Source organism: Harpia harpyja, chromosome 11 (assembly GCF_026419915.1).
Source record: "Harpia harpyja isolate bHarHar1 chromosome 11, bHarHar1 primary haplotype, whole genome shotgun sequence".
NCBI classification, from domain to species: Eukaryota; Metazoa; Chordata; class Aves; order Accipitriformes; family Accipitridae; genus Harpia; species Harpia harpyja.
Window position 1 is genome coordinate 26,598,858 of NC_068950.1, and position 23,398 is coordinate 26,622,255.

At 38.0% G+C, this 23,398-nt stretch overlaps 1 protein-coding gene across 8 annotated transcripts in view; it reads left to right on the forward strand.

Moving 5' to 3' along the window:
• Positions 1-23,398, forward strand: part of BCAR3 (BCAR3 adaptor protein, NSP family member) — a 114,791-nt gene that overhangs the window by 62,965 nt on the left and 28,428 nt on the right. For 7 of the 8 annotated variants that reach the window (XM_052801529.1, XM_052801530.1, XM_052801531.1 and 4 more), the window contains one exon: positions 13,409-13,448. The exons of the other annotated variant lie outside the window; for it this stretch is intronic. In XM_052801529.1, the coding sequence (XP_052657489.1) occupies positions 13,409-13,448 (40 nt within the window). The remainder of the gene's footprint in view (positions 1-13,408; positions 13,449-23,398) is intronic. 8 annotated transcript variants of the gene reach the window in all.

Genomic DNA, 23,398 nt, shown 5'->3' on the forward strand with positions numbered 1-23,398 from the left:
CTCCCAACTTGGTGTCGTCTGCAAACTTGCTGAGGGTGCACTCAATGCCCTCATCCAAATCATCGATAAAGATATTAAACAGAACAGGGCCCAACACCGAGCCCTGGGGAACACCACTTGTGACCTGCCGCCAACTGGATTTCACCCCATTCACCACTACCCTCTGGGCTCGGCCATCCAGCCAGTTTTTCACCCAGTGAATAGTGCACTTATCCGGGCCACGAGACGCCAGCTTCTCAAGGAGTATGCCATGAGAGACAGTGTCAAGGTACACCTGTGCTAGTTAGTTCAAGGGGGAAAAAAAGTTTTCTTTCTTGAGAAAGCCTATATGTGATTTTTAGTCTCTTGGAAATAATTAAATGGTCAAAGTTAGAAGCAGCTGAGCTCTTGAAAGTTCTTGAAAGGTAATTTTATTGGCTAAAATAAGAATTCTCTTCTTAGGTTCTTCTTAAGTGAAGAACGTTCAAGAGAGAATTCTTATTTTAGTCTGTAAAACTGTAAAGCTGCTTGTGTATAATTTTCTTTATTATCTGATATTGACAATTAAACCTAAATAAAGCACAGTTGGAATTTCCCTTTGACACCTGGTCCATGGGTTATCTTCATTTAATTATCTTCGCCTTATATTATGATACCTTTGTTTAAAAGAAAAATTGTTCAAATGTATATCTGTTGCTAGAACCTGTAGTCTTTTTTTGGCCTGTGTGTTGTGGCTGCCATCAGGAAACCCAGAATTTGCAAGCTCTTTTTAATTATTAGTTTCACACTTGTGTGGATGAAGAAGGGGGTCAGGCCAGACATCTTTCTTGCTGCTCTTCCTGAGGCAAAGAGTACTGGCTGTATTTGCTGTATCAAATGTTTCATTTCACAATGCTCATACTCATGGTCTTGCACAGCTATCTTGACTAGTATCTGTTCCAGGGAAGCAGAGTAGTTCTTGTTTCTCTATTCTAGTGTTTCGGGAAGGGTAAGTCGTTCTTCCCCCCACCCCCAATACTTTCCTGGTTTTCACAGGAAATGCTAGCTCAATTATTTGCATAATTTTAGACTCTTTATAGATCTTACAAGGCATATTTCATTTCAAATAAATGAATATTGGAAATGTCAAACTCACTGCAATTTTTCTGTGACCAAGCATGTCACAAGTCTGCAGTCCTTATTAGGAAGATTTGTCGTACCTACATTTGGGCAAAAATCAGAGAGATGATGAGTCATAGCTTCATGTTGTTAAAAGCACAAACTTGAATTTAGATTGGATTAATGGAAGAAATGCTGTCACTTGGAACTACCTGTGCACTTGGATGATTATGGTTCTCCCTGACTGACATTGCAGTTTAACAAACTTGTGGCATTTTCATGCTTTTTCATTAATGCAGCCAAATATCCCTCAGATAAACAAGACCTAAAAGCAATACAGGACTAGCATTATCACAGCAAGTTTGAATGTAGTGATGAAGGCAGATGTCAAAGACCAGTTTCAACGTTCTACGCCATTTCAGCTGGATGTCAACAGTACCCATGTAGTCTTGGGTTAAGGTAGTAGTTGTCTCTGTGGGTCTGGTACTGGCTCTGATATGAACATACTTAAATGTTTCCACATTGTAGAGATGCAAGGAATTTGAATTTTCTGGCAGCTGACAGCTATAGTATTCTGTGTTCCTAAACTCCCCCCCCCCCCCCCCCCCCCCCCCCCCCCCAAATATCTAACAATCTGATTCCAAAAGGCATGATTCTCATACAAGGCTTATGTTTTGTTTGAATTTCAATAGAGATGCATATATACTGTTCATTATTGGTAAGCCAATCCGCATACCAGGGAAAGAAGAAAGAGGAGCATAAGACATATTCTGTAGGTTTTTCTTCCAGTTGGGGTTTTGAGTTGAAATGTGTACTTTTACAAGACACACAAAAATCCATTTCATAGTCATGCGTGCTGCTGCATGTATTCTTCAGTACTTAGTATAGAATAAACATCAAAGACTTTTTCCATGGTTAGGATATTCATAGCATTTCTTCTTATGTGGATTCTCTGACTAATAAATCTTGACCCTTGTGCCACAGTCTTCCTCTTAGCAAGTTGTCATGGAGGAAGTCATTCCCTCTGCTGCCTCTAGCCACTTTTTTTTTTGAAACTGTGAGAAAGAAATATATTTTTGATACCCCACTATCAAACAGGTCATTAGTTCCAAAGTTGTTTTGTGGGGTGAGAAATAATGCAAGTGGTATGATTGTTTCAACATTCTGTTCTTAGAGAATCAGGCTAATAAAGATGTGAGCTTCACAATCAGTTTAAAGCATGGTGAAGGAAAAAAAAGATACTCCTTTCTCAATACTGGTAATTCTTCTATTGCCTGCAAATTAATAGGGAAAAAAACCCCAGCCTGTATTCCTGTTGAAACAAACAGGCTTTGCAACAAAATTAATTGAAATTCAGTTTAATAACAGCTCTGGTGTGAAACTGTAAACTGTCAATAGGCCAGAAATAGGATCCAAATTTGCACAAAGTTGGCATTGTTGTTTTTTTGGTTTGGTTTGGGTTTTGTTGTATTAGTTTGTTTTGTTTTGTTTTGTTTTCTCTTCATGGTGCTTTGAAGGAATTTAATACAAATTTCAGGATGGGTAATCTAGCACAGTAGTAAAATCAAAGCTAGACACAATTTCTTATGAATAAGGTTATTAATTTTTCATGCAGTTTGTAGAGTAACATCCCTATGTAAAGCCTTTAGTGTTTCACGAGTGTCCAGCTCAGACTTTTTTAGAAAAGATACTTGACTGATAAAAGTATGTGTATGAGAAATTTAGCATTTGATGGAAAGAAAGATGAGTTAATTTTGTCCTTGCCCTGTATGGGTAGTATGGGACTCTTCTTTGAAGAGTAGAGCTTTGGATATTTTAGGAGAAACTGTGTGGTCACACATTTGCATTAAATCGCTACCTTCCCTCTGCTGAGCCTTCCCCTAGGAAGTGTTGAAGCGCACCATCTGCCAGAAAAGATCACTCTTAAGTTTCCAAGCTAATTAAAGCCTTCAAACAAAGTTTACATTAATTTATACTGGCTGTTTCCCGTTATACAGGATGTTTATGAATATATGCTGGTTTAATTCCTGTTTACTAGCTGCCTTTCCAGTAGCCATTTCATCTGTTCACACTTGCAAAGACAATTTTTTGTTCAAATTTCCATTCTTTGTTTATACTGACATTTAAGAAATAAACAGTAGAGCTGTATTCCAATTTTTTTTTTGAATCAAAATACTTGGTGCAGTTCTCTAAATTACATATAGTGCCCTGAATGCTTTGTTTTATTACTGTTCTGAGAGGTTCTGACCTACCAGCTGGTCAGAATTAGATCCCCCCCTGTTTTTAAAGCTTTACTTTTAACTGTCTATATATTTAGAAGCATAGAGTTGTAACTACAGAGCTATAATTTTAACATTTTCTCCTTTTTTCCTATGTTGATTTTGTGTTTTCAAGCCCTGTAAGTTCCTGGCTATGCTGAAAGTCCTGAATGTGTAGCTACAACACTACTTCTGTTTTTATTGATGTGGCTACAAACTATTCCTTTTTGGAAGTAGATAAGGCATAACAGTTTCTTTTTACTCTACCAAAGTATCAAACATGAACTGCTCATATCCAACGTTTTTTTAAACAAGTTTCAGGCATGCTACAGAGGAAAAATTGAATCTGGTGGAGGGGAGTGTGGGGGGCAGCTTGTGGTTAGCTTGATTCTTTCACTGAGGAAATGGGCAAACCAGTAGCTCTAATGTCTTCCAGTGCTCACTAAACCCCGTTGCAAGAGATCAAAATGTGGCAAATAACCTGTAAACTAAAATGTATTTTATAGACTAGCCCTAAGTATCTACATACAGATGCTAAGAATACACTTAGTTTCTGTAGTTCTGAAAGTATGATAGGTGTGTCCAACTGTATATTTAGCTAGACTTTCAGACTGTTAGTTTGAGTACTGGTCAGCAGACTTTTTTTTTTTTTCCTCCTGTTTTTCTACGTCAGCTTTCTTCTCCATTATTTCAGATAAAGTGCTATCATCTAGCATTGGACTTTCTATTGCTGCAGGAGAGTGTTTAGAGTAGATTAATCTATCTGGTCACTTAGGATGTTCTATACTCTTCAAAATTTCTGATCTTCAAGGCTCTGCATGTTTAGCTGGGTGAGACTTGCATACTTGTCTCATCTGATATAACTGTCCAGGAAAAAAATAAAAATCTGTTCAATTTTAAACTTTACCAGTACGACTGACATTAATAGGGTAACTTCATCAGCATAAAGTTAAGCAGGCTCACTGTCCTCTGCAGGACCTTGTCCTTGGAGGGCAGTACATTTGGAAGTTAGCAAGGTGTTAGTCTTGAGGTACAAAGACATCAATATCTGGATTCCGAAACTTTTCCTTTCCTTTTAGTGGTATTACCACAATAGATGAGTGCTGCTGAAGTCCTTGAATTGACAGTTGATTTATGAGGGAAAAGAACTGGCAAGGCAGTACTTGGTGAGGAGCACACTGTTCGAGGATTTGCTTCTTTGTTGTCAGAATTTGCAGCCTGTTTTCTTTCCCCAGGTCCTGCAAATTCTGGTTTTCTTTGGGTTCTGAGAAAGGGGTGGGTTGGGTATTTAGACAGCATTTGTTTTGTTCTAACTAGTGATTTTGAAAATACTTTTTGTTGGATAATTTTAGTTTGAATATGTGTTACTTTTTTATATGAATACTGTGTGTGCACTTAGAGCACGTGGTTAGGTGCACTTTGAAAATTAACTTGATAAAATTTTATTTTTACTTTAAGATTTGAATATATCAAGTAAAATAAGTATTTTACATGTTTCCTGTGTGGAGAAGAGTAAATACTACTGTTTGGGTTTATAGAATGCACTGTAATTCTTCAGGTATGAAAATATTTGCAAGATTAACAGGAAGAAGAACAATACCTTTGGTTCCCTTTAAATTTTAGGGTAAGGGGGGGAGGGAAATTTTTATAAAACCACAGAATTTTTTAAGTAAAAATAGTTATGGGTTTGGTATAATGCCTGAAACTTCCTCTTAGTATGAGTTTTGTTTTCCAAAAAACCCTGAACCAGACTGTTTGTGAGTTTGTGGTTGTGTTTTTTTAATAGGACTAAGGCAAGTATGGTGTGAATTGAGGGCTACTGAATATCTCGTTGACTTTTTCCATGCACACATAAATGGTGTTTCAAAAGGAAGGATTCCTTAGATGTTGCCAAAGCTTCATGCTTTTTGTCCCAGAATTTCCCATTCTTTCTCTTGATGTGTCCTGTTGACATATGCACCTGCAAATCTGACCTCTGCTGTCTCAGAGGGGGAGCAGATAGAAGCTGGTAGATGTTTGTGGTAGAAGGAATGCTCTGTTGCATAAGCAGAGAATAGCTGATGTTCTCTGCTTACATTCAGTACCAAATCCTCTTTTCCTTTAACTTTTGGGGGTCATTTCTGTTTTGGCTTGTCTGCCTTTCCTTTCCAGCCCCTCTGTCTGTTGTTGGGGTCAGATTCTTCTGTTACAAAGTTCTACTCAATGCTTCACCCCTTTGGTCCCATTTGATGCTCACATCTGCTGTCTTTGCTTGCTTGACATAGACCTGCAGAACCAAAGCTTCACTTCTTGCTTTTCATGGAGATTTGGGAAACCTGGCTATGGGTGAGAAATATAAAAAACCTGCCTATGTGGGATCTTGGGGGGGGGGAATCAGGGGAACGGGACAAAATGTCTCAAAAAGAGAGACCGTCTCTCCAGCATTGGAGATTAATTAAACCCTGGTCCTTCAGCTTCTGAGCAGAGGAACTGAAGTGCCATGTGGGATGGGCACAGTTGTATCATTGTTTGAAATTAATTGTGGGATCAGGACCTTATTGTTAATGAATAACTTGCCAGGTAAACTAGAGCCCAGATTTCTCAAAGCCCCAACCAAAAGGAGTGTATGTTATTTTTCAAAAACTTTCTGAAAACTTCTATCTCTTCAGGCCATTTCTTCTTTGGGCAGAGGACACCGTATGTATTGGAAGGTTTCTTGAATTACTCCTTCCATCACCCAAAGTTTCTCTCCTGGCTCTGCTGTTTCCTGGTCTCTTTGGTAAAGATTCTGGAACACCCTATTCACTTGTACTAAGTACTATATTGCTTCCTCAGCTTGCCTCCTGTCCGCATGTGACCATTTATTTTCCTTTCTGCCCCTTTTATGCCTTAAATAAAGATCTACTTTCCATGACTACTGCAGGGCATAACAATAGTATGTTGGTACCTATGGCTAACAACTAACAATCCTGCAGATAAATGTGAAAGTGACTGTTTTCTTTTCAGTCCCTTAATAAAGACAGGTAGAAAGTATGTATTTTTATGATAGGTTGAGAGATACCTGCTGGCCTCTGAAAGTATTATAGAAGCTACAGTCAGTTCTGCACAACTCTTCTTCTTCCATACCCTTGCTATCTATCTTAATACTTTAGAACTGCTTTGTTACACTTGACAATTTGTTCCTAAAGGTATTTTCAGTCTTTCTGTTCTGTAGCTGAAAAAAAGGTGTAGAGACAGTGGATTTTTCATGTCTGTTCTAGTAATAAGATAATTTGACACTTTGGTGTTTCAAGAAGTTCAGCTACTACTGCAGAAACCAGTTCGCTTAGCACAGAAACATACAGAGACATGAAATTAAAATTAAGTATCCCTAACGTTTGCTAACTAGCTCCAATAAAGGAACAGTACTTCTGTGCCCACTTTTTGCCACTTTTATGTGCTAAGGTTGCACGTTCTCGGAATTGTTTTCTGAGCTTCTTGCAACTCACCAGGGCAAACTTCTCAAAATACGATCTATTTTGATGATGGGAGGCTGGGGAGGGGAGATGAGTGATCAGTTGTAGTACAGGATTATAAATTTCTGTTAGTTAGCAGGAAATCAGTGAAATTGAGTAGAATATCCCCAGTGTAGTTAAATGTCACATAGGGGAATGTATTCCTAATGCTCACTTGCAATATCCAATGTAGAGAGGCATTTGATGCAATGAGCTTCTTAAATTGGGGTAAGGGAATACACAGGGAGGACAATTCTTCCTCCCAACATCATCTTATTCAGTACTAAAGCAAAGGATTAACTTTCCTATGCTTCAGTGCAAATACACATTCCTGAAAGACATATCAGCCAGGTGACAACCATGCTTTGTGAATGAACTGTACCTAGATTTACATGAATTTCAGATGAATTGGAGTCTGTGATTCTGCTGAGCATTTGTCACTCTTTTAGGAATATGCATATTCATTTTGCAAGGTTAAATTATTATTGAACACTTAAAAATTTGCGGAGCTGGCTTCTGAATACAGCAACTAAAGCACTGACTGTAAAGTGTTGCCAGCTGAAGGTATAAGTCAACAGACAACAGCACACATATAAAGAAGATTGTAGAAACAGTGGCTGCTTTGGGTAAGCAATAGTCTTGCTGCCCAACCCCTACTCTCACAACATTGTAACAGTCTTGGGAATAGAAGATTTAAGAAGGTCTTTGAAGAACAGAGTTTTGGCTCTGGAACTCCTAAATGTTAAGGAAAATAAAGGAAAAAGAATGGGGGTGCCTAGTCTCAGCTCTTGAACAGGTTGTAGAGACCAGTACTGTACGTGTTGCAGAAGTAGAAATTGATTTGGAAACAGTAGAACAAATGGGGTAGATTTTTCTGCTGCGATAGGTAAAATGGAGCAAGTTGGGAGGATGCAAGAGATTGAAGTGGTAAAAGTAAATAGCTGTAACATTATCTCTGCAGGGGCATTCTGAACAAATATGAAGGTGTTGAGATTTCATTTAATTCAGAGAAAAGTACATTGTATCTTTTCTTGAGTTCTAATTACTGAAGAGTCCCTACTGTTCTTGTGTGAACTGCAGGTCATTATGCAGTTAGTCATAGCAGTTTGCACTTGTTTCCACTGGTATTTGAATGAGTCATGTCCATGGTGTTGTGCAGCTGTAGACAGAAGGGTGGAATGGCCTTAGGAATGTAGTAGGAGTGAGTGTGAAGCAGAAGCTGCTGGAGGATAAAATCACTGGATCTTCTACTCTAGTTTACAGTACAAATAACATCAGTCTGCAGTACATATACTTAAACACAGTATGTCTAGCATGCTCCAACTTGCATCTTCATACTTAAGTAGTAGTGTATTTCTTAAATCTACACAGATGGAGAGATTTCAAAGACACAAATTGAAGAAGGCATTTGATCCCATCTGGTCTCTTTATAGCAGTTCCATCTCTGTAAGCAGCCATCCAACAGCTTGGTACATTTTCAGTTTCTCAGGCTCCCTTTGAGCCTCTATTGTCTTTACTCTGATTTGGCGTTGGCACTATTGAGAAAATTGTTCTTCTTGGGATCAATCTTTCAATGTAGTAGAAAAGAGATACTTTAAAATAAACAAACAAACGTACTTTCATACATCAAGTACTGACAATGTGTCCTAATGTTCTTCCCACATTTATAAAAGTGTGGAGTAGCACAAAGCTGCTTCAGGGCCATTCAGCAGTTTCCATCACTATGATAGTTGAATGATGGTGAGGATTTGGGCATCTCTGATAATGCTGTTGTGTCTACGCTTAAATTTTCTTAAAGTTATCACAGATAATTTATAATTGTGGCTGATATGTCTGTGAGGATGCCAAAGGCCTGGAGAAAGCAGATGCTTAATACGGCTTAGTCTGTCAAAGTCTGTAAGTTGCAAGATTCTCTACAGCAGCAATGATGAGAGGCGATAATGTACAATTTTTAGTAGAAAGGTGGAGGTTTTCATAGAATCAACAGCTAAAGATTACAGGATATCTGCTTAAAGGTTCTTTATTGAAGCAGTGCTATAGAGAGCTATTGAACAAACCTCAGGGTCTGGAAAAAAAAGACTGACTGTTTCTGTGTTATTGAGATTCTGGCTATTCTGCACCCACTGAACTGAATAATTTGTGTTGGGGTTGAACTCCAGGATTTGGCTTTTCAGTTGTAGCATTCATTGTAAGTACATAACAATTTTATGAAATATTTATAAAAGAGTGACTGGTTACTCAAACTTCAATGTTTTCTTTACCAGATTTTCATGTTTGGTTGCTCATTGTCTTCAACCCAATGCAGGATTTGAAGTTGGCAGGATTTAGTTTGTCATACCAGAAGTACGATTCAAGTTGTTTATAGGATTTTTTTCTTCCGTTTAGTTCATGACTGCTGATGTTGACAACTTCAAAAGGCTTTTCTTTTTTTTTTTTTTTTTTTTTTAATTCTTCCCACACATTTGGCTGTCATTTAGAGGTGTTGGGAAGTGGAAGAATAACATCCCATAACATCTGAATTCCATTCCCTTTTCTCATCTCAGTCAGCTTTAGCTGTATCTTGAAGGAGTCTACACATAACAATAATCCCTGTTTTCTGAGAAGTTACATTGGTTCTCACAGTGTTCAAAGGTATCAGTACTTGCTCATAGACAGTCACTTCCAACCAGTATGACACAAAGCTCTTCATTGTTGCAACAGATTTTGTTTTGGGGGAAGAAGAGGGAAGCAAAGGAGCAGCTCCACGTTTTCTGTTGTCTTGTCTTCTTCATCTTTTCATAGGGTTGCTGGAGCTCCATGCCTGACTTTCAAGCTCTGTGTATTTTCTTGGCAGTATCAGTAAGAAACCCATATGTGCAGAAAATCCCTATAATTCTAATAAAAATGTTGTAGCTGGACTGAAAAGAAATTGAGATAGTTTCAAAAGACTAGTAGGGAGAGATTAAAGGGTTGTATGTCTGCAAGATCAGCCAGGAGAGAGAAAGGTGTTGTCAGATGTCAGTAAGGATGCTCTGGAAAGAATGTGTTTCTGGCTAGGACAGCCTCAGAATGATGAAGGTTAAGACTGTGATGACTAACCGCTTTCTTTTAGTGATGAATCATTACTGGAGGAGTGTTTATGCTACTACAGTTTCTACACAGAGCTTGTGCATGTGGAGGAGGGTCAACAGAGGACTTACACTACTCAGGAGAATGGCTTAATTACATGTATCAAGTCAGGCACTTTTTTTTTTTTTTTTTTTTTCCCCTTATGAGCAAAAAAATGCTGGAAGGGGATTTTGTTTTGTCATGAAATGAGGTGATAGATTCTGGCAGCAGCGTGAATACCCAAAATGGTTGTGGGAGTGTGTTTGCATCCCTTTCTTAAATTCCTTTCAGTGACAGAATGAGTATGAAAAGAGCATGAAGTCAATACTGTGTGTCCCACTGCAGCCCTTACCCAACACCTTACCTTAAGGTGTTCTGAAAACTTCTCTATTCCAGGTCACATCTTTCTGCATTAAATAAGCTTTTTATCTGAATGGAAGTAGGGCTTATCTGATTATTAGGAAGCCAAAATGTGTAATAAAACCCAATCTGTGAACCCACAGTTTACACAGTAATGGTTGACGTTTGTGCAGACTTTAATACATACACATTGTAGGTAAACAGATGCAAATGAATACAGCTGTAAAGTCAAGCTTATTATGAAGACAAATATTAGCATTACTTGAAACGTAATAAAACCTGATTAAAGATTAAGAACTTGGTGTTATTGAAACAAACTTTCAGTTGAATTGATTTGAGAGATGGCAAAGCCTGCAATTACCTTTCATTTTATCTGGTAGTTATCTGAAAGTATTAATTTTTTTCTGCAGATCATCTAATACAAGAAGTGAGAATGTGGGTTCACCATTTTTAAGATTCCTTGAAAAGGAAAATGGAAAGGAAAAGAAGTGCTTTATATTTTTCTTAGGGTCCTGACGTAGATTTCCTTCACTGGGAGCATATGGCATAAAGGAGCACATTGTCATTGCTAACAGAAAGCTGAGATTCAGGAGTTAGTTTCGTGATCTAGTTATTTGGTTAGATCCTAGTTACTTGGGCTAACCACTTAATCTGTTTTTCTGCATATAATGTGGCAGTATTATGGTGGAATCGAATGACAGGAAAATGCAGTAGTTAATCTTTACTATTAGTTACTGCACATCAATGAAAGTTACCATTCCTTGAAAATAACTTCAAAAAATTTGCACAAAGATGAAGACTTCGACAACAAGGTAAGGTGGGGAGAGAGAGGAGTATATCTAGTAGGAGAAAGGTATCTGAGGTGAATAGGGCTACAACATAAACATTGTTATGTATAACCTGTGCTTGTGGTGAATTGCAGGCTTTCCCACATTTTGTTGTGGAACAGCCTACCAGATTAAATATTATAGTACTCGTGAAGACACTTGTTACGCTGTCCATTTCCTAAAGCCAAAATTTTCAAAGCACTTTTGCCATGTGGATGCTGAAGGAAATGTAGGTCACTTTTCCCCCCCCCCCCCTCTCTCTTCTGGTTTTCCTGCTTTATATAGCAGTAAATAGACTGTTTTGTCTTAAAGTTTTTCTGCCTCTTTCATTTTGCTTTGGCTTGATCTGTCCTAAAGATCTTTTGTCTTGTACCTGACAGTGGGAACAGTGGTATTCATTCGTAGCAAGACTAGCCTGCAGGAGTGGAGTTTGTAAACGCAGACCATAACAAAACGTGCTCACTGCTGAAGTAAGCAAGTAGACTAGTTGTTAGCCTTATTGTTCAGGTTCGTTCTTTTGGAGTGTGTTGCATATGCAGTGCTGGTAGACCCTTTGTCCTGAAAGATTCCACAGGCAAGTGAAGAACTAAACTGCAAAGTTTTTCAGAAGCATTTGGTACTGGCACAACTTCGCGCAGATCATTGTAATGTGCAGAGTTCAGCTACGCTTAGTGACTTTGCTGAACTGATTAAGAATGGTATTTTATTTTTTCCCAGACAAATTGCAAAGTGTTGAGAAGGAAAACTTTTTTCTGTTTAGAAACTTCCTTTTTCTTTTTGCTCTGTGCTTCACCCCTTTTTTCTCTGGTATGCTTGTACATATTTTATGTGCATACAGTTACTGCGCTGCCCCTTCTTTGTTTATTGGCTAGGAAAAAGTTTCATATGGTCCAAATTCTATTTCCATTGAATTTGGCAGCATTGTTGTTGTTGTTTTTTTTTTAAACTAAGCTAGGAATAGAACTTGGCCCTTGATAAATATTGGGATAATGTGAAACAGTAACCCATGATACAGCCTGAACAGCTGAGCACCATCATTCATGGGCAGGGCTAAGAAGTGGGAGGGCTCTGTGTTGCCTCTGTATAGGTATTCTGGATTAAAAGCTGTTAGGGAACCAGACTAAAAACTTGAGTATAAAATAATAACTTAGTTTCAGGTGATAAACAATTACATTCAAAACAACATAGGGAATTTGAAGACTGTATTCTGGGTTGGTTGATTCCAGTGTAACCCAATTTCTACATATCTGAAGCTGCTTATTAAGTTTCCAGTGTTACATCATTGTAACAACTTCCACCAAACAGGAGACTGTTTCTAAATTTATGGGGCATATGTTGTCCATGTGACAAACTTGATTGCTATAACAAGCTCCTGATCTCTCTGTAAGTTTGCAATATTTTCATTGTGCCTGTTATGTGTTTGTATTTAAGGCATTACCATGTATGTCATCCCAGGTTCTGTAGAAAGCAACCAATCATGTACTGCAAAGTCTGTTAACCTGCTAGTTCTCAAACAAAAACAAATATACAAAACCCTTTGAAAATACATGTTTATTTTATTTCTATTTATGGAAAGAGTTGTAATTGATCACAGGGCTCTTCACGTAGGCTTCTGTGCCCTTTGTCATCTGTATGTATAGAAAACCTGCAAAGAGTTTTGTGTTTTTTTTTTTTAAATAGGGCAATGACTTGATTATCTGGCTTTCAAATGATTGTAATGTTGAAATTATGATAATTTTGAGAACTTTTTAAAAGAGTGCAAGAACCATATTTATTTTTCCAAATGTAAAATAAAACATTCTACTATCGCAAATCTCTGAATTATTTGCTTTGTTTATATAAAAAGTGAATGGTTTACTTTCTATTTTCTTGTGTTAGCAATGCCCTCTCAATGCTATCAGTAGCAGTAGCTTAAATGGGAAAACATACAAGCAAAGAAATAAATTTCGAAGCCAATGGGAGAGCGCTCTCTCTTAAACTTACTTCAGGTGTTTTAGGTGGTATATAAGTATCTTCAGCCATCTGTTGAAATGTCAAGATTATTTTTGCTTTAACTTTATTTCCCAAATTAATTACTAGTGGCTCTACTACGTGACCTTCTAGAAGAAATCAGTGATTTATGTATTTGTTAAAATTTAGGTAGCATAGACCACCTAGCTATAACACACAGTTTTTAGTGAGGATTTTAACATGACCTAGTAGCCTATTGCTCATATGAATGCATCTCTTCAGTATGAGATTATATTTGGACTCACCATTTGGTTTTTTTTGTTTGTTTGTTTTTTTGTGTCCTTTCTTCCTCCCTCCTTGCCTCATTTTCTTACAGAGATCAGAATATTCTGGATCCTACTTTGGAATATGTTAAGGTAAGGTACCATTTCTTACCCTCAAAATATTTTATTCGGTGTATAACCAGCACTGCCAGGGCATTTCCAGTCATTTATAGTTAAATAGTGTTTCTGTCTATCTTTTGCTACAGAAAAACTAATTATATATGTCAGACTATTTTCTGCATGCTTCAGTGAAGTACTTGTGGGCATTGTGCTTTGGGGGTAGGTTGCATTTTTATGTTGGGGCCTCTTTTCAGTTACACAGTGACTACCTATGATCTTGCCTTTGTTAACAGATGAAAAGAATCCGTATTTCTTGCTTATGGATTTCTGGGGAAGTAAAGGGACACATCTGAAAAGATCATAAAAATGTCAGATTTAGGTTTATGGTTTTAGCAATATACTTACTAACATTACAGTTAAAAAAATCCCTTCTCGTTCAAAAAGTAACTGGAATCCTGACAAAACTGTAAGTTCTGTTTTCCTTTTGTATAATGTCAGAGTGCTGGGGAAAAAAAAAAGTGTCTTTTGTTAGAGTAAATAAAAAATACTCTGGAGCATTCATAAGTTTTATTCAAAAATTAGTCTTGGATTGGCAGTATAGAAACTTTGGAAGAAGCCTTAGGGATGTGATTCTGTACTGGGAGTCTCTTGCAATGCCGTAATTTCCAGTGAATTAGTACTTTTCAACATGTTTCATTTAAGTGAATATTGTTTCTCAGAACCTTGAAAGAATCTGGCTTCTACATCATGTCTCTCAACAATGGGCTGCTTTAATTGTTGGGCTTTGTTCCCTGTCTTTTAGAAGACCATAATCTTCTGAAAGGTGTCTGATAAACACAGATTATCCTCGAATGTAGGAAATTTCTGTAGCTATTCATGTGGGCAGCCTGAATTTCTCAGACACCTGCTTCAGGTTAGAGTTTGGGTGACAAAAGAGACTGAGGAGAGCCAGTCAACTGGGTTCTGCTGCTAGAATTCCACCTGTGGGTGTTCATAGTTGAGGGAAATGGAGAGGTGCCCAGGTTAGGATTCAGGTTGATCAAAGTAGTAAACTAGGAGAATGTAATGCAGTATTGAGAGGAGACTGCCAAAGCAAAGTGCCGAGAATTAATTTGCCTGAAAGTGTGGAGGGGTCCTCTGCTGGATTTTCTGCCTAGGGTTGGGGTGGAGGTAGGAATTAGGATTTGGAAGAAGAGAAGGGAAAGAGCAGAACTTGAAGGTCCATGGGAGAGGGGGCTGCCAAAGGACTCTGAGGACTGCTGCTAAAATTCTGCTCTAAACAGTTAGCTCAGTGTTGCAAGGTCCCTGGCCTCAATCCCAACCTAAATTTGGGAGATGGTAAAGTAGCAGAGACAGAGAAGGCCAAAAGCCTTCTGAAGAGTACTGTAGTAGAGGGGATGCCAAAGGCAACAATGTGGTGGACATGTTAATTGCTCTATTTAATTTACTGTGTATCTTGCACTGTGCTGTAAGGAGTACGTTGTTACAATTTTAATAATATGGCCAAGTAGAAGGCAGAGGTTTCATGTGCCAATTCATCAATATGTGTGTCTTGTCTTGTTGCAGCAAGTTCTATATTATAAATGTGGTTTCTGATCTTTTCAACTTTTCTAGTAGAAGCTTGTCTTGGACTCTTGTCAATAGCAGTGGTGCTAAGCTTAGCTATTAAAACTTTGATATTGGGGAGGAAAGCCTGGGCAAGAGAGACTTATGAGGGAGAATACAAGGGTTACCATCCCTTTCTTTTCTCCTTCCTCTTTCAGTTTTTCCTCTGTATATCCCTACCTTTAGTGAACTGTGAGTTTGTCCCCAGTTCAATGGTATTCTAACAGGAATTCTAGACAAGAAATCTTAAACTACACCTTTGAAAAACACACAGAAATTGCTTTCTAATGAATATAGCCCCAAAAAACATTTTTTGGCTGTAAAAGTCCAGGTTACTAACAAAACTGATTCCAGAAGTGTATTCTTACGCAAAAAATGATCATTAATACCAAATAAAGGAGGACTCTTATCAATAATATGTTATCAGTTTACTATGACTGTAAAAGATCTGGCTGAATTCATAACAACAGGATCTTGGAACCCCCTTTGTTGGCTTAAGTTTCAGCAAGTATGTGTTCATTGTGTTCTGTAACTTACCTTATGGTAACTGTTATATTAATGTTTATAAATTTTCCATCTCCTTGAATAAATTATGATGGCAGTGTTAAGTCGGGTATAAACTGGAGAACACTGACCTGCGCAAGTTGCAAAGCTGAAAAGATAGATCTCACTATGCTTGTACCACCATTGCCATTTGCACAAGTCTGATATATAATGTGTGCATACTTAGTTTGAGCTAGCAGGGTTGGTGCCAGTTAGGTAGGCTTTGACAGATGTTGCTTAAGTGGTGGAAAAAAAAATACCTTTAAATGAAGAAGAGATACTAAGAGAAGAGGGAGAAAACAACAAGAGCACTTTTGGGAATCCTGTTTTGCTGATTCAGGATATCGTATTTCTGATGCATAGGAAAATACAGTTAGTATTGTCTCTAGGCAGAGTAGCGTTGGTTGACTGAAAACACATATAAATGTGAGTATTAAGCATGTATGATGTATCACGCGTACGTCAAAACTAACACACTAGAACAAGCTAATTGTACACAAAGTCTTGACACTGATTCTTGTTTCTCTGATCTTGCTGTTCAGACTGTAAAGAGAAGGGAGACTTTGGATTAATTTGCCTTGTAAAAAATTGCATTATCTTAAATTTGTGCTATGTACTACTTTCAAGTTGTGTTAGGGTAGTCTGGTTGCTGCTGATTCTACCCAAGAGTTACACTCCCAAGCAAAGTATACTGTGTCAGGGCCCTGAGGGCACTAATTGGCCTTAAGTGTCCTGACCAGCCTCACTTAGGACCTCCACCCACGCCCACTGAGCAAGGGCTCCATTTAAGCTCAGACTGGGGGCTTCAGGCCCTGCCTGAGCTGTGTCTTAGGTGTGCCTGCCCCTAGCCCTGTTCCTGAAGTGCTGTGTGGGAAGCCCTGGATGGACCTTGGACCTGGCCTGTTAGCCTGTGTTGTCTGAGGCTCACTGGACTGTGATAGGACCTGTTGGTGTCATCACCCTGCTCAGCTTGCTTGCATCTTGGTGCTGTGGGACTGCACCTTGTTGGTAAGCGCGTTGCCCACCCTGTGCTCCCAGATCACCTTCCCTTATGGAGCAGCCCCACTCTTGCCGCTCCCTGACATGTTAATTGCAGCCAGCTGTTTTGAAAGATCCAGTATGATCAAACATGTGCCATCGTCGTAACTGATCCACTTTGTCAGGCTGCACAGGCATACCTAGTCTCCTTCAACTCCAAGAAAAGCAGCTAGTTTTAAACTAGCTAGATTTAAAGAGTAATTTTAAAAAGGGAAAATGGACACAGAGCTGATACTGCGCTTCACAGTTGCAAATTAGCACTGTTTCTGCAGCGATGCAGGCATGCTACTTGAGTTTCTTGTGAGTCCCATAAGAAAGATAATGAATACTTGTTCAGAATGTGTTCCTGCTGGGGAGTGATCAAGATCTCTTCAGAACTGGACTCTAGTGTAAATGGAATGTGGAGAATTCATTCAGGTTTGAGGAAAAGTAACACTTATTTTTTTGATTCAGTGTGCTCTGTTTCACAGTGAAAAGAATATCATAGTGTTTATTGTGGCAGTAGCGACTACAGGCAGGCATTGCTGTATAGAGCAGAGAGACTGATGATAAGCTTAGAAGCTAAGTGTATCAATTTGCGTTTTATACAAACCTTTCCTTGTTAGAATCTGGTGACTAAAAGTAATATAAAAAATTACTTGTATTTAGAAATACTCTGGACAGAGGAAAGGCAAAATAAATTGTTTTTTCTCCTGTTTTATTCTGTTCAAGATGCAAGACAGAAAGCACCATTATAAAATTAATCCTTTGAAGGTGTGTTTTTTAGAGAATGCTCTCTGTAGATGCACTACGGTTTCTAATACTTGAATCTAAATTACAGCTCACAAATGGCAGTTTCCTGCATCTTGAACATTGATGTATTAGTTCGTTCAGTATATAAGGAGACCTAACTATGCAAAAGTTCTAAGGAAAAAAAAAAGTACTGATTTGCTGGAGTCTGACTACTGAAGTGTCCATATGGCTTCAACCCTTCCTTTGTTTTCACAGTGTTGCTGAAACCATGGTCACAGTTAAATGGCTCTTTCAAAAAACCCTTTTATGGTAGAAGTGAAAACAGGCCAGACTGCTTTGAGTCAGGCTGCTAACCAATTCACGAAAGAGATTTACGGACACAATGGCACGTTGTACATTCTGTGAGATTTTTACAAGTTTTATGAGCCAAATAATAGATCCATTGGTAGTCTCAGCAGGTTCTTCCCACACCCTGAGTCTGCACATCCACAGAACAGATTCCTGCAGGAGAGAAAGCGTCAAGTGCTGGCAGATTTGAGTGTGTCAGAGAACTTGTAATGCTTTTTGATCAAATTAATGTAAACTAAAGATAGCTTTCTGTCCCATTCCTATTCACTGTAAATACTTTAGGATCTTTTTATAGAAGTCTGTGCTATAATCATTAAGGCTGTGTCAGGGTGGAAAGAAAGAAAAACAGATTTCTCTCCTTTCATTGAATACATTCAAGCATTTCCTGTGGAAATAGTGCTAATAATTACAGAAATATTTATCAGCAATGAGTTGATGAGTATTATTATGGCCTGAGGTTTTGGAGTTGTATTTTAATCCATTAGCAGAAAAATTACAAAATTTATGACTGATTGTCTGCTCAGCATGGTCATGAGGGAAGTTTATATTTAGATTCAGACGTGAAAAAACTGTCACTGGTCTAAGGAAGTTACAGCTGCAGAAAAGCATTATTCCCTTGTGAAGTTCTACTGAAGGATTGTTGTTTGTCTCTGCCCCATAGTGTTCATTTTCCCCCTATTTTTACTCCTCCTTGATTTTGTGAGAAAGCAAACTGTCATAGAGATCATTGTCATTTATGGCAGCTTTTGTGAGCAGAACCAAAAATAAAATTTTGATGACATTTCCAATGTGTTGGTGGTTATCTGTAGCTTCAGAAGATAGGACAATATTTTGTGGGTTTAACTGAACTTCAGGGAACTTTGGTCAGGTGATGAGGCTTATTGATGCACAGTTTGTATAGTTAATTGCACAAATTCATGATATTGTGGATGCCAATCAAATACATGTGTGGGTGTTTGACTCTCATCATTCTAATGGCTGTGCCAAGAAGATAATATGGTAAGAATACTATAGAAAGCAAAGTTTGTATGTGTGTATATGTATGTTTGGGAAAGTTTAGGAAAAAAAAAAAAAATCTGTGTCAGCATGACAAGTAGTGACAGTTTGGGAAAGAATTCTTCCTGATGACATTGAAATTTCATTGCAAAGAGCCTTTTTTAGACATGGAAATATATTAGAGAAATCCCCACCCCACTGGAAAAGTTGCCAACTACAGCGTATACCTGTTCATGAGCTGCTGCGCATCACTCTCCTGTGGAGACTTGCCTGTTGAGATGCGAGTTCTGACTTGTGAGCAGAAAGTTTGTTGGGTTTCTGCACTGTCTGACAGCATTATACATTGCATATCTGAGCTTGGAGGAATGCCTGACACTAAGGCACCAAATGATCAGGAGGTTCTTTTTGAATCTGTAGCTCTATTTTTTTTATATATATATTTTTTCCTTTTTGCAACTGCAGCAAGGACAACAGCATCACAGAAGGTGGAATTATCAGATGGAATGTGTTTTGTTGAGGAGAAAAGGAGTATACAGCTGACTTTGACTTTACACATCTCTTTTTGTCATTACAGCTTTGTCATCCAACTCAAAGATCATTATTGGTGTCAGTGATGTTTCAGTCAGAGATATTTATCTTTTTTTCCGTGTTTCTCTATTTAGTAGCAACTGAAGCTTCACAAGCATCACTCCACAGCAGTTGGCTCTTGTATACAAGGTGTATAATTCAGGAAGATAAAATCCTGTTAGAGCTAAGCTAATGTTACATACATGTATTTATCTGTCTCACAAAGAAAATTTCAGGTTTGATGCTTGATGGGTAGTTGCTAGTTAGACACTGCCCTCTGCTGGAGAAAAAACGCTGTAAGTATTTTTTTAAATCAAGTCATGGCTATTCAAATCACATTTTTCATAATAATTTCATTGTAACTTTCATAGTAATAAAAAGTCTGTAGCCTGACAGTTGGAAGTTGGTTGCTTTTTTCTCCAGAGGCACAGAATGGAGGAGAAATATTCCCACCCCCACCATTAAGTTACAGAAGTAGGTCCTAGAGGGAACTTGAGAAATTTATTTGTCGGGGTGTCACTGACGTTCTTAGAATAGATGTTCTGATTTGTTCAAAACCTCCAGCAAAAGAGATTCTGTAGTCTCCCAAGATAATCTGTTCTACCTCCCAAACTGGATTAGTCTAACGGTCTTTTCATGTTACTGTGGAAAAGTTTTTCCTAAAATGTGATATAAATCATCTTCTTTGCACATACAGGTGACTTTTTTTTTTTTTCCATCTGTCTTCTTTTTGTTACCTTGATTTAATTTTCTAGTGGGATAAGTTTTGGCTGTTGCAATGATATGCAACAGAAGATACAGTATATGTTGGACATATCATCTTGTCTTGTACTTTTAATCCTGTTCTGGTAGTAGTCAAATTTTGGGCAGTAGAATTTTTTTCCTCAGCCTTATACCAGGCTTGTTTCTTATAATATGTGCCCTTTCTCTACTTAGAAGGGGCAACTACTTCTTCAAGTATGTATGATACTTATTCCTAAAAGCTTTCAGCAGCCCAGGAAAATTTCAAAAAAGACTTAAGGAGTTACATATGTAGTTGAAATTCAGCAGCTCTCAAGTAGTTAATTCCCCTAAAATCATTATGAGAATCTTGCCCTATTTATTTCGCGTTAATGAAAACTTGTTTTATTTGATAGAATGCAGTTATCCATAGTTAGTGATGGAATCTTACACCCAAGTTTCAGTATTTTCTCATGTTGGATTTTGTTTGGCCAACAGGCTAGTCTCTGAAAAGATGCTTGAGTCAGCAGTTCTGTAATCTTTTGGGTGCAAAGAGATGAATAAAATGTAAATGGCGTTAGCAGTAAATATGCAGGAAGTATGATTCTACAGCTCTGCAAGACAATGCACTCTTCAGTCTACTGTCCTAGTTCATGTTTTCCTAGTAGAGAGATTCCTGTTAGGCTGTTACTGTTTGGGGCTTTTTGTTCTTTCCCAGCCCCCAATTCCTGAATGACCTGATTACCTCTAAGATCTGGGGGTTTTTGTGGGTTGGGTGTTGGGGGGGGGGGGGGGGTGTTTGTTTTAGGGTTTGGGTTTTTTTGTTTGTTTGGGGTTTTTTTAGCATACTGCGAGGAGGGATTTTTTTTTCTTTGTGAATGATAATACTCATATGAATTCAGTCAAGTGGATAGTGGCTTTATAATTATTCTGGCCTTTATCGTGAAGTCTTTTAGAAGTAGCTCTTACATTCCCTTCTTCTGATGCTGAAATGGAGTTTAGAGTATTTTGCTTGTGGGGCATCTTTTGTAATGCTGAGTATGTTTTGGTAAATCTAAAATGTTGATAATTCTTACAGCAGCATGCATTCTCTCTATTTGTCTGCTACGGGTTAATCTTACATCTGTCCTATCATGAATTTGACCCTGTTAATGTCTGTATTCTACTTCTTGTATTATTCCTCATTAACTCTTAAGTTATATCTGATCTGGAGTCATCAAAAGCCACTACATGCACTGAGATTGCACTGAGCTTTGAGTTGAAAACCATCTATAAAATTACTTTGCACTAATTTCCTTGGCGTTAGTAGTAATACTAGTGGCAGTAGATACTTAGTTGATGTTTTCAATATCTTTGTTAGATGATCAGTAACTACTATCAAGCCTCATTCACAGATGAGAAACATAAGCTGGAAAGGTCTGAGTCTGAAATACAGGATAGAAGCTTTGAGGTACAAAGAAATATTCTTATTTTGTCTCTAGCGATCTTGTGAAACTTGGATTTAAATGAATTACCCTTTTTCTCCAAAATATTAATGCCTGTGGTTCTCAAATGCTGACAGTTATACGTTGCTATTGATAATATCCCCAGGTCAAAATGACAGTGTCAGGGAAAGGAAACGCTAGTAAATGGTGACATGCATTTACTTTTCAAAGAAAGGAGAAAAAGGGTGGTTTCTACTTTTAAGACATTGTCTGCTTCACCTTGATTTGTGATCTTTTTTTATTGTAAACAGAGTTACTGTATCTTCTGTCAGATACTGTGATTGTTGAAGTGACTGATCATTTTTGACAAACAGTGCTTTCCTGTACTGAATTAAGCCAAGGTGTAATCCTGGACCCAATCCATAGCATTGCTGTAGGCACCGTATTGCCTCATTTGCCAGAAAAGAACATGCCAATTCCCACAAAAGTGGTACCTATGGGTAAGAGCAACCCTATGCATAATGAAAGGCATCTGAATATTTGAGTGGAGAGTAAACAGTAAAGTGCATAAAACTTAATCTACTTGTAAAGTGAGTTTGGTTTTCTTTCTGTTTTCAATTTCTGTGCAAATACTTGTGTCGGTTGACACAAAGAGAAGAAAAAGATCTCTTTCTGCCTGTGTGATGGCATCAGCTGGAATTCTTACAGGTTACAGTAGGCCTTTATACACACACCTATTAATATATGTGTGTGTATATATATATAAAATGTATGAATGCCACACAGAATTTTACTCCTTTTCATGTGAGATATTTAAACTGGTAATAACAGCAGAGATCTGACTACAGTCTACTATCTTTTGTGTTGATCTTTTCTTAACTATTGCTGAGCTGTCTCTCTTGTGTGGAATACTTATTTTTCTGTTAATTCTGAGCTTTCAGAATTGTTCCACAGGAACTGTGCCTTAAAGATGATAGTTACTGGTGTTGTTGGATCCTTTTCATAATTTTGAAGATGGACTAATAGCAAAAGCTGACTGGGACATGAAAATACTTACATTCAACTCCTTCATAGCAATGCCTTACTTAAGTTGATTTTTAAATGTATATAAGCATATGAACCACAAGGGGGAGTGAGGATATAGTTTGTGGAAGGCAGGTTATTAATAAGCACTTCCGGTACTCTTAGTGATAAAGCCTATGGAGGTAAAGCTCCTAATCTCTTGGAGCTGTGTTTACAGATAATAATTAGAGTAAGACTGGTACATTGTGTGTGTCTGTACATCTTGCCTCTTTTTGGAGACATACTGTTTAGACACAGTTTGGCCTGTGGAGAGGGCAGCAGAAGGACCATCAGTACATTTCAGTTGGGATGCAATCTATTAATGTGTGCTGTCAAAGGAGCAGGTTTGTCTGAGATTTTTGTATGTTAGATACTAATTAGGAACTAAGCACCTACACAAATGAGGGAGTATAATGTTATGCTGGCTATCTAGAATACCCAGAGGTCATTTGCCTCCATGCCCTCAAATCCTTCTGTTAGTAAAATGTTGAAAGGGAGGTATATGAGCTGAGGTGAGCTTGCTGCTTTTGTTTCATCAAGGTGTATTGTGCAAAAATATGGGAGGGAGACAGGCCTCTTCAAACTCATACATGCTGGTAAAGACTTTTGAAAAACTGAGCTCTGACAGAGCCCAAGTGACTTGTGAGTTTTATTTTCAAGTGCTACACATGTAAAATCTCCCTTTGTATAAAAGGGAAGCATTTTAGGGTATTCAGGAGTTTTAGATAAATAGCTGATTTTGAAATGTGTCCCCTTACCCTGGTGAAGTAACAGAATTTTTTCATCTTTGAATTATATTTGGAATTGGTGTAAACCTCAGACAAACAAACACTTTAATTTGACAGGACTTGGGAGGCTTTCAAAACCAGAAATCTGAAGTTAGTGATTGTGTTAATGGCTTCTTTTTATATGCAAGAGAGCTCTTGTACCCTTTCCAGCAAAGCTAAA